The 11,866-nt window shown below is 34.1% G+C and overlaps 3 protein-coding genes across 3 annotated transcripts; 2 read left to right on the top strand and 1 right to left on the bottom strand.

Moving 5' to 3' along the window:
* Positions 1-870: 870 nt before the first annotated feature.
* LOC112092373 lies at positions 871-2,520 on the bottom strand. The gene is made up of 3 exons (XM_024168417.1): positions 2,390-2,520; positions 1,481-1,644; positions 871-1,145 (listed from the first exon to the last, which is right to left on the bottom strand). Exons 1-3 carry the CDS (start codon positions 2,466-2,468, stop codon positions 1,125-1,127), a joined length of 264 nt encoding a protein of 87 aa, XP_024024185.1. The 5' UTR covers positions 2,469-2,520; the 3' UTR covers positions 871-1,124.
* A 913-nt stretch (positions 2,521-3,433) lies between these two features.
* On the top strand, positions 3,434-4,099 carry LOC21390251 (succinate dehydrogenase assembly factor 4, mitochondrial). Its single transcript, XM_010102469.2, has one exon. The coding sequence runs from the start codon at positions 3,595-3,597 to the stop codon at positions 3,940-3,942; it is 348 nt and encodes a 115-aa protein (XP_010100771.1). The 5' UTR covers positions 3,434-3,594; the 3' UTR covers positions 3,943-4,099.
* A 2,283-nt stretch (positions 4,100-6,382) lies between these two features.
* LOC21390252 (RING-H2 finger protein ATL20) lies at positions 6,383-10,165 on the top strand. Its single transcript, XM_010102470.2, has 2 exons — positions 6,383-7,108; positions 9,704-10,165. Exons 1-2 carry the CDS (start codon positions 6,415-6,417, stop codon positions 10,123-10,125), a joined length of 1,116 nt encoding a protein of 371 aa, XP_010100772.1. The 5' UTR covers positions 6,383-6,414; the 3' UTR covers positions 10,126-10,165.
* The last annotated feature ends 1,701 nt before the right edge of the window (positions 10,166-11,866 follow it).

Raw genomic sequence — 11,866 nt, forward strand, 5'->3', positions numbered from 1 at the left:
GTCGTGTGGGGCTATAGGTTTTAGAATATTTATCTTTGTCTATAGTTTTTGCTATCTTGTTTTGGTTAAGCCTTTTGCCTTTCGGGGTTTTCATGACGAATAATGTACAGTTCTGTTCCCTTGTATTGTTTTGGAACATTGTTATTGAAATTTTCTGCAACTTATAAATCACATAATAGGAAATTTCTGATATTTTTCCTCATAGCATGATTACTTATAATTTTGCCGATGCCTTTTGCCCTGTATGTTCATTACTTGCGGAGATTTTAGATTATTCTTAGCAAGTCTTTATTGTCATTATCATCGTTATTTTTGGGATGGGATCCGTTTTTGTTTTTGCTTTGCTCGTTCTTGTTATTTGTTTTCTCGTCGCTTGAAAGTTATATGCCTATTGGTTAGTGTGTTCTGTGCTTAATCCTTTGCATAATTGAGGTTAAATTTAGTAAAAGTTATAAATTTTTGTTCATAGCTCTCTCTCTGTTTTTTTTTTTTAGTTGATACAGCCATTTCATACAAATAACTCTCTAATCCTAAGAATTCATGTGCACTTGAAACAATTATTGTTATTATTTATGTTAAACAGACCTGCTTTTAGCTCCGTTTTTGTCCGATTACAATGAATAGTACTTTATTGATGGTGCAACTGATTTAGCCAAAAAAAAAAAAAAAAAATTTAAGAGTACTTCAAAGTTCGAACTTTTACGTCTTCAGCTTGCCGAATGGAATTTAAGTTTTACAAAAGATAATTTGTCTGAAAAAGGTTCGAAAAGGATCCACAAAAGTGACATACAAACAAGAATAACAAAATAGAACAAATAAACCTCATGCAATTTTTATTAAACACAGGCATTTACCTCAATTAATAAAATAAAATAAAAAAGAAGAAGAAAAAAACCCATTCCTATTGGTGCTCTCGATGCCGAGCAAAACAACAGATTATTTCACATGAGGGTCCCCATGGATCTAAACGATAAGAGGGTCCTTGCATCGTTCGTACAACTTAAATTATATATTACAATGGCTTCTTTTTTTGTACATTTTCTTTGGCTGAAACCAAGAAAACAGGGAAAAAAAAGAAGCAACATTTTTTTTTTCTTCCACATCATTCTGCTCCTCAGCCTGACTTAATCAAAGCAACCACCCAACTGCAAAACCAACAGAAACCAATAATTTGCGTTAATAGGTTGCAAACAAACCAGTTTTCAGTTTTCTTTGCTTTTAGTTATTCTCTGTCAATCCCAAGAATCAATTGTTTATTTTGATGGGGAAAAAGTGGCCATGAAACTGGAGATTTTTCCAACCTAGTTGGAGGAACTATGTATCATTTTTCAGAACCAATCGTATGCGAATACTACGCAAAAAAAAACCCAGTTATATGGATGTCTCATGGCCATCTGAATTAACTTGTCTCTCAAAGCTCACCAGGATGACACATTTATCACAAGTTTTAAAGAAGAGTAAAATACGTTCTGGTTCTTACCAATACAGCCTCAATCTCTCTATCGGTGACGGGGGTACGTTTTGGCTGAAGAGAAGCTTTCCCTCCCACAGCAGTGTTTTGGGGTGGCAATGGAACATCAGACTTTGGAGTTGGCATCTTATAAGTGAATTTACTTGTTGCTCGTTGAGCTTCTGGAGTTGTACCTATCATTCAAATTCGCAATCCCTTTAAACGAAAATAATTTTTCTTTCTCATTGCCTCACTCTTGGTAATAATTTTCTCATAAGAAAAGACAATCTACTACTCATTATAACTAAGATAATTGTGTGGAGGAACACAACTTCTCAATGCCTTTCACTTAACAGTTTGCCTTTTATTATCTTTTTGTCAAGGATTAAATAAATTAATAAACCCACTAAATTTACTCTGGTAAGTGTTCCTCCATATCAAATTTTCATAACCAGATTTCACCCTTTCCTTTCTATAAACTTCCAACTGTACTAAACAGAGTCATAAAAATTAGCATCAAGATCAGCCGGAAAAGAACAAAACAACTTCTCCTCTAGTTATTTTTGGTAGTCATTAATGTCCAAGAGATATCAGAAAATTCCAAATTGATTAATCCCACGCGTGAGATTCCATTAAATTTAGATGAACATAGTTCTTTCAATTAGGATAAGAAAACCCAGGAACGCTTCTAAGAGTGAACGCCATAAAACTACAGAAAATTTATTGTCTGAATTCCACAAATCACATCAAAATGACCCAATTTTATATCTTTGCGAAATAACATATCTCAATTTCCAAAATGATTTTCATTTATCCCTTCTTAAGACGTGACATTCAAGAAAAAAGCCCAAAAACTATGAAATGATAAAAACAAACCAAGATCCAGCAACAACAGAGCTAGATGTCAAAAAAAAAAAGAGTATGCAAAGAGAGAGAGACCTGAAGATGAGGGCTTTGGGTGTCTCTGCGGGAATTTAATGCGAGGAATTCGCTTCAAAACTTGACCTTCTCCACCCATTTCCTCTCTCTCTTCTCTCTCTCTCTCTCTCTCTCTGGAAGGAAGAAGGAATGAAGCTTTTTCTCAAATCTCACTCGTTCTGGTTCTATTGTTGGGCCTTGGGCCCATCTTGCCAGTAAGGACTGTTTAGTAGCCCATTGATTTCCTTTTTCTTGTTGTCGCGTTCTTTATTTTTGTTGTTTCTCATTTGCTGTCATTTTTACGTTTCTGCAATATTATTGATTGTCGTCTGTTGACTCATTTGTTGTTTTTGTCGTTACCATATTTAACCGTCGTTTCTCATTCTTTGTTGTTTTATTCCTTATTTCATGGTTCCTTTTCTCTCATTATTTTTACGTTTTTGTCGTTTGAGTCGTGAAGTCGTTTATTATTCCTTTTTGTAGTTCACGCATCTTTTTTATTTTTTTTTAATTTTTTGTCATTTACTCGTTTTGGCCGTTGCTCTTTTACTGTCATTTTTTATTCTCGTTTTTAGTTTTGTATCGTTTGGTTCTTCTCATGTTGTTTTTGACTTTCCGTTTTCAGCTTTTACTGTCGTTTATTCATTCAACTTCATTCCTATTTGTCGTCGTTTCTCATTGTTACGTTAATATACGTTGTTTTGCTCTATTTTTTTCGTTATATTATTTGCTGTCGTTTCTATTTTAATTGTCGTTTTCTTGTTCCTTTTTCCGTGGTCTTAAGCTTTTATCGTTTACTCACCTGTTGTCTTCTTGTCGTTTCAATTTAAGTGTAGTTTTCTTATTGTCGTTTTTCAGGTTTCTTGTAAGTAGTGGTCGTTTCAATGTTTCATTGCTCTTTACATGTCGTTAAATATTTGTCGTCCTGCCTTCAAAGATGTTAAAAAATCAGAATCATAGAGGTAGCCCTTTAACTCCACTTATTGGGCTCCTATAGGCCCATAGATTGGACTACTAAGATAAAAACTACGCATACCAGGTGGCCTTCTATTCGCCCAAGTCCCAACACGACAACATACGGACAAACTCATAGGCCTCTCTCTCTCCCTCCCTCCCTCTTCTCTCTCTTCTCCATACCGAGAGTCTGAAACTAGGGTTCCCAATTTTACATTTTTTGGTCTTTTTCGTCGGAGTCTGAGAGAACCAAAAAAGAGGGAATTCCGATCATGGCGAGCAATCTCGGCCGTCTCTTTTCATCAATAACCAATCTTTCGACCCCAAAGGTGATCCTCTCCTCCACCAGGTCGGAGCCGCTGACTCGCTGCGCCACCAACTCAGCGAGTCGACTCGTCAGCTCCTCGGCTCAGAAACCTCAATACGATCAAGAAAACATGAACAAGGAACAGAGAGAAGCAATAGCAAAAGATCTGGAAAATGAGAAGGAAGACGGTGTAGAAGACGAAGAAGAAGGAACTAGCCTGAACGAACAGACCGGAGAGGTCGGTGGGCCCAGAGGGCCCGAGCCCACTCGCTATGGAGACTGGGAACGAAACGGTCGGTGCTATGATTTTTGACATTTTCCTTTTCTCCATTTTGAAAATAATAATGTTTTTGTTTTTTGTTTTTATTTTTAGATTTAAAGAGGAAAATAAATAAAATTATTATTTCGATTTTCCTTTTGTATGGATTAGTCTTTCTATGACTGGAAATTTTGTTTTGGTTGAATTGGAATTTAGTGACTTACTAGTACCTAATCCTGATTTCAAAACAAGTCAGGCTTGGGGAAAGAGAAAAAATGGGGATCGTAACGGGATTCATTAATTTGACTGGGCTAAAGTGTGTGTGTGTCTATATATATATATATATAAAAGAAGTTGAAATTTAAAAAACATTCTTTGCTGAAAGAAAATTATACATGCCTTGTTCGCGAAGGGGATTTGAGTTTTTAATTGTTCGCGGATTTAAGTTTTCAATTTGAGTTGAGATGTGATATTTTTTTAAATATATAAAAAAAAATTAAATGTGATATTTTTTTAAGAATTTTTAATTGAAAAAACTTAAAATTAGAAACTAGTAAAATGAAAGAGACCTTAAACTTAAAAGAAACCATGGTCCAAGGGCGATGATGCTGGCAAGTGCATACAAAATTGCAAAGGCTTTTATGATTGGATTTCCTTTTCATGAATTGAATTTCACATTTATCTTGATTATAGAGAGTTTATACTTTATATTGGAGAGGGTTCCTCTTGATTTATAACCATGAGTGAAGAAAGAACGTTAAAGTTAAAACTAAATAAAAAGATTATGACTGTACAGTTACATAAGAATTTATGGTATTCTGAAAGAGGAAAGAAAGAAATTTATGTTACTAGAATAGCTGATTTTTTTTTTTTAAATATTAGATTAGTGCGTGTAAATTCGTATTGTTCTTGGTCAGATTTTCAATTTGGTTATATATAAAAGTCAGTTTTCAAACTTTAGATTTCAAATATTGTGACAATAAAAGAATAAAAAACGCAACCATCAAACAGGGGTTTCATATCAATAATGTAGAAAATACTAATTAACTATAAAACTCACATAATTAAGACAATGAACGCCTGCCACTACAAGCTGGGGGTTCTTATTAGTTAACATACGTGGCAGATAGTGAGACTAATTGAAAGCTTTTGTATCAATTTTGGGGTTCAACTTAAGAATTACTTTTGACTTCACAGGAATTGATTCTATTACCAAATATTTTGAACGGGTCTAGTCTTCCTTAGCTGATGCATGCCTAACAAATTAACAATTCTCTAAAAAATTCTTGCTTCCTCCATTCAATTTATATTATTATATTTGCTAAAGTTGCAATATCCCTGTTTGATCAGGCCAATTTTTCAAATTTCAGGGCAGTTTTTCAAAAGAAGTAAAATAAATTATCCTCCCCGTCCAAAAAAGTGTATACAATATATCTTTATAACAAGTTATAATGGATTTCTGTAAAGGAAAAAGATTTCCAAAAAAAAAAAAAAAAAGTAAGGGCGTTCGTAGTGACTGAGGGGTCGAGGACCAAGAAGTGAGTTATTTAACAGTTAAGCATTCTTCTTATGACTAGATTCAAGAAAAAGAATTTCACGAAAACACAGTCAAAATATTGTTGATTCATTACAGCATAGTTTAAGTACTGATATAACATTTTTACGGTTATGTGGTTGGTCCAATACGGCTTATTTAACTTCTCGATTTATTTGAGTTTCTGAAAAGAATTTTCTTCCCTCCAAGATCACTAACCGTGACTTGTTCAATTCCTTGTTTTCTATTCACCCTACACATATACAGTCTAACCTGGACCAACCAACATGCTTCTCATTTTGCGGTCCATTTTTTATGGTCTAGAAATTTAGACTACGACCATTTATAATAAAGTCAAACATCCCGACATTACACACACACTTACACACATACGTATATATATACACATATGAATTGTCTTTGATCAGACAGTTATAATTGTGTCTGACTGGATCGGTAGTTATATAATTATATATATTTACATGTAAAATCGTGTATATTTAATATAAAATACAACAAATCAACCAATATACATATTTTTATGCTATATGTTCACTTAATTGCTATAAAAAATATATGTTTCGAGAATTAATATATATTATCGTTTCTTATAACTTAACATATACATTTTTACATGTAAATATATACGACTTTATATATAAATATACACGATTTATACAGAATTATACAACTACAGCTTAACATATATATCTTTACATGTAAATATACATGACTTTATATGTAAATATGCATGATTTATACAGAATTATACAACTGTCGTTTCAGTCCGATAAACCGGTTTAAAGACCTTACCTATATATATATATTATTTTTTTTAAGGAAATATATACACCTCCGTTTCAGTCCGACAAACCGGTTTAAGGACCTTACCTATATATATATATTATTTTTTTTAAGGAAATATATACACCTGTATTCGAGCATATATATTTCTCTGTGTCAACTGTAAACAACAATATACTTAGCAAAAAATGAATATTCTCATCAAAGTTCTCGTCTTCTTCTTTATCCTGCTCTCCTCTTCGTACCTCTCGTCAAGCTCACAACAAGAGCCATGCGTGAAATCGGTTTGCGCTATCCGCGAGCCGGAAATCCGATTCCCGTTCCGGATAAGTAACCGCCAATCCAAGCTATGCGGCTATCCGGGTTTTGACGTATCCTGCGGCAAGAAGAACCAAACACTCCTCAACCTCCCTTATTCCGGACAATTCACCGTCCAAGGAATAGACTACGCCTCGCAAGAGATGTGGATAAACGACCCAAACAACTGCCTTGCCAAGCGAATCCTCTCCCTCAACCTCTCCGGTTCGCCTTTCTACGGTGGTTACAACCAGGATTTCGCTTTCTTTAACTGCTCCTCGGATTTCTCGAGCTACGGTTCGTTGAACTCGATTGGCTGCCTCAGTGGGCCCACGTTCTGGGTGTTTGCTACGGCGTCGTTGAGGGTGACGGAGTTTCTGTCACCGAGGTGTCAATTGATCGGGACCTTTCCGGTCCCGGTTGACTGGCCGAATTACGAGGAAGTGTTGTCGTCGGAGCTCAGTGACCATCTACGTCTCGCATGGGATGTTCCCGCGTGCGGAAGATGCGAGTCCCGAGGTGGCCGTTGTGGGTTTAAGGCCAATTCTACTAAAGAAGTTGTCTGCTCAAATGTTCCTGAAACCGGTACTATAACTTTTATTTATTTATTATTCTTTTTTATTTATTATTTCCTTTATGCTCTTTCTTAACATTAATATCATTAACTAGAGCTAGATTTGAGTTTTTTAGGTCTATAATGGCAAGTTATTATTATTTTATCCTCATAAAGACTAGATTTTAGAGCTATGCGACACAAATATGACACTTTTTTTTGACGGATTAGTGTCGTTAAAAATAAGACATGGTCATTTTAGTATCAATTCAAAATTGACTCGTCAAATAAACAGATTTTTTTCGTATCAAGCTTCGTGACATTATACCAGAGCTAGATTTAAGGGTTCTATTGCAGGCCTATAATGATAGGTCAATTTTCTCCTTATAAAAACTAGTTTTTCTAACTCCAGCATCGGAATGCATACAATGAGGTTCCATTTATTTCACTGATTCGAATTTTTCTATAGTAAAAAACTCTCTGAAACAGTCATATTTAACTTTTTCGTTACAATAAAATCCTCTCACATAAAGTCACATATCAACTTAAATTAAAAACTCGAATCAGCGAACTAAACGAGTTTTTGAGTCTTGCTCCTTCTGTGCAGGGCTCACTTTTATGTTTTAAGTGATGTTGGCGTTCGTGAATATGCCTCTTAACATTGCTGGACTTTATTTGATTGGTGGTGACTATATGAGCTTCTAATATTAAGTTTGGAATATCCTAATTTCACGTCTTTATTTCTTTATAAAAGAGAAAACAGTTCCAAGTCTAAATAGTCGTTTTCACTAGCTGTAGTTATGATAAAATATACTGGATAACTGTTTGAAAAGAAGATTATCCCTCCCTCTAACCTTTAGAACAAAACAAATATACATATCCTCTAGTCATAAGGTTCAACACGTAAACTTGAAATTAGTAGATCAGGTAATTATAAATCTTGAATTCTTATTAATAAGATACAAGGCTCTCTTATGATAGCAGAAAAAAGGGGAAAAAAAAAAAATTTCATCTTGTGAGGTGGAGATAATAGAATAAACAATATGAAAAGCCAAGAAACAATATCCATGCAGTTTCAGAAAGAAAGATACAGAAAGAATAATAATAATAAAATCTCCCTCATTTACAGATATCACATTATAAAAAGCCAAGAAACTTTTGTTCATAGTGTATACGCAAATAGAATTTCATGTTAAGGACAACATATAAGTTATAACCCTACCCACTCGTCATTAACTGATAAATGGGTAGGTGTTAAAAATGTAGATGTCGGCTGAGATAACTTTCTTTTTGGTATATGTATATGTGTGTGTATACGTATACACACAACATATTTGTAATGATGCCAAAACATGTTATCTTCCTGACTCCCCAAAAACATCCCATTGGCTGTCCAAATTGCAAAGATATTGACGTTCTCCAATAGCACATCTGTAGTATCCTAAAGATTAAACGACTTTAATCACCAAATACATGATATTAATATTATATTACAATATTCCAAGTTTAACTTGTAATTTTCTTTTTGGCTTTTAGATGGCATGAATGCAAAGGTTTTGTTATTGCATTAATAAACTGTTATGATAAACAACTAATAATGACTTGTGCTAAAGATGCGGAGAAATAATGTGTGGTTGGATTATAGTATCCTAAAGATTAAACGACTTTAATCGCCAAATACATGAAATTAATATTATATTACAATATTCCAAGCTTAACTTGTAATTTTCTTTTTGGCTTTTAGATGGCATGAATGCAAGGGTTTTGTTATTGCATTAATAAACTGTTATGATAAACAGCTAATAATGACTTGTGCTAAAGATGCGGAGAAATAATGTGTGGTTGGATTTGATTATAAATAGTTAATGCAACTGATTGCAACGACTTTTTAGGCAATTTCCAACTTCCATTATAATTTTAGTGCCAGGTGATCAGCAGGTAATTGTGGTTCATATAAAAACAAGTACTGATTAGCAGCCTTAAAGATAAGCGTAGACCATTTCTTCTCTTACTAAGCAAAGTAGAACTAATAATACCTTTTTTTTTTCCCCCCTTAAAAAAGAAAAATTAATAGACGACTAATAACATTTGAAAATTGCAGCTTCACCTGAGGTGCGCTCAACACTTTCCGTACGGCAATCATGGCTTTCGTTTGGTTGACTATCTTTTTTATTATTATTTATTTATTTTATTTATTTTTAATAACGGGTGGATGGGGTATTGAATCAAAGTCCGAGTTTGACTTTTTACACTTTCACATACGCCACACTAGAATTTGAACAACAGCACGCACTCAATGACTCAACACGGCAGTCACAAAACATGCATGCTTAAGGTCTTTCTTTTTATTATAAATAACGTCATCTCTTTTGAATTTAAGGACATGCTTATTACATATATAATTATATATGAATAGAGTCTTTAACTTAGTGATAAGTTTAGACATTAAAAGGTTTGATTGGGTCTTGAATATTAGTGCGTAAGGCTGGTTAATTTGGACCATATATTTGTGGTTTGTGGTTCGGAGAAAATAATGAGCGTTGACTTTTTTATACAATTACAAAGTTTTTATTTTTTATTTTTTATTTTTATGTCATATTAATAATCTATATTTTACTATTTACTAGGAATTCCTAGGACTGCCCGGTATGCAGTAGCCGTAGGAGTTGGTGTGCCGGTGATCTTGTGCTTTGTGGGGCTACTATGTTTCATCTGTGGGAGGGTCAAGACCTTTGCTTTAAGAAATGGGCCTATTGCGGAGTTCAACTCCACGGTGGCCCCGCAGCCCACAATTGTTATGGGCCTTGATGGGCCGACACTTGAGTCGTACCCAAAGATAGTGCTTGGTGAAAGTCGACGGCTGCCCAAGCCCGATGACAAAACGTGCCCAATATGCTTGTCCGAGTACCGGCCCAAGGAGATTCTTAAGACCATACCGGAATGCCAACATTGCTTCCATTCTGATTGCATTGATGAATGGCTCAGATTAAACGCTTCGTGCCCAATTTGCAGGAAATCCCCTGAGCGGGCAACACCTGAAAATGTTTGAATTTTGATGATAAAATAGTTTTTTTTTTTTTGTTTTTTTGTTTTTTTTTTGGGTTGTGTCCGTTCAATTTGTACATAATTTAATGTCTTCATTGGCTATTTATTAAGATTTTCCTCCCCTCTTTGTGCTGGGAATTATTCAGGTTTCTTGTTTGTCCTGGACTTTGTTTTAAATGATGGTGCAAATTAGAGTTAGTACTTATATTGCAAATGTCACTCCTCAACTCTCGAGTGTGAGTTTGTGTAATCCTGTAAGAAAATTTCCAAAGGTAGACATAAGTCTATTCAGGAGAATTTAGTTATAGTAGACGTTTTTACATCTACATTATCGTTTGTTTTAGTTTATCAACTTAGCGTTGACTTTGTAATTAGTATATTATTATTTGTCTAGTATGCCGTAGAATTAAGCGGTTAGTTTGTTAGCATATGGGTGTGAGTTATAAATAACTACGTATTTTCACTCCAATTTTGAGGATTTTTCTCTTAGCCACGGATTTGCCTTGATTTTATCCATTCTGCTGCATCACTTGACTTTAATTTACTGTTCTTATCTGCCTTGTGTGGCCACTGTAATATCAATAGCATCTTCCAAGTAACAAGAACACGTCTAATTTATCAGCTAGAGCTTCGCATCAAATTAACTTGATCTCAACCACGTTATTTACAATTTCAGCAACAACAAAAAAAAAAGGTCCAATTAACTAAGTCATCCGGCCATTCAATTGGTTGTAACTAAGTCATCCTCTACTTCGATTCAGTTGTCTTTCATTTTCTTTTTCTTTTTTTAATATTGTGCTCCACAATTCATTTTCGATCTCCAACACTTTTTGTCTGTTTTTAAAGAGAACATCTCCTTACCGCTCTAATTAGTTTGTGTATATATGTTGCTGTTGTATGAAATGGAATTGTTTTTTAGTTCACCTCAACGTAAGAAACAAAGTATGAACTTGTATTGCTTAATCTAAGCGATACACGCATTTTATCCTCTACCCTATTGTATTGTATTGAAAAAAATAATCTTTTTATCTTTTTTAATGCACTTTAAAAAACTTTGATACGGTTCTTGATTACACGAAGTACGCAACTTCCGAGCAGTAGAGATCGTCTTAAAGAAAACTTATGGACTACTTCCACAAAAAAGAAAATAATAAACAAGAAAGGTCTACTTTAACTTATTCAAAGTTTTCTTGTTTCAAATTCTTTAAGTACACAACTTCCGAGCAAGAGAGATCGTCTCAAAGTCTTTTAAGTATCAACAACACACAAAAATGCCAAACATAGATGTGATTTGTGGACGGGACTAAGAGACTTAGTTGCTTGACAATGAGTGCGATATCGATATTAAAAGAGTTGGAACTTTCAGCAATTCAAATGGAGCAAACATGTCATGACCAAGAAATTTATCTGAATTATTGTATGTGATAATATTTCATAGAATCTTTTGTATCATTAATATAAATACTTTTATGATAAGTATTTGTTGATATAATTATGGAATAGCAAGTTATAAGCTAAAGTTCAGAAATTTCTGAACTACGATGCAATTACCGATTTTCAGACTGTATTTAAGAAAGAAGTACAGAATGTTGTGTTAAGCCCACAAGTGCATGAACACATGAATGATAAGTTTAAGAAATGGAAAAGAATTGAAAGACATCAATTCTAGGGTTTTGGAAACGATCGGAAAGAAAAACAGACGAAAAAGGGGTTCGGAAGGCCAAACCTAGAAAATAGGTGTAGCG

The sequence above is a fragment of the Morus notabilis genome, unplaced genomic scaffold (genome assembly GCF_000414095.1).
Source record: "Morus notabilis unplaced genomic scaffold, ASM41409v2 Scaffold581, whole genome shotgun sequence".
Classification (NCBI taxonomy): domain Eukaryota; kingdom Viridiplantae; phylum Streptophyta; class Magnoliopsida; order Rosales; family Moraceae; genus Morus; species Morus notabilis.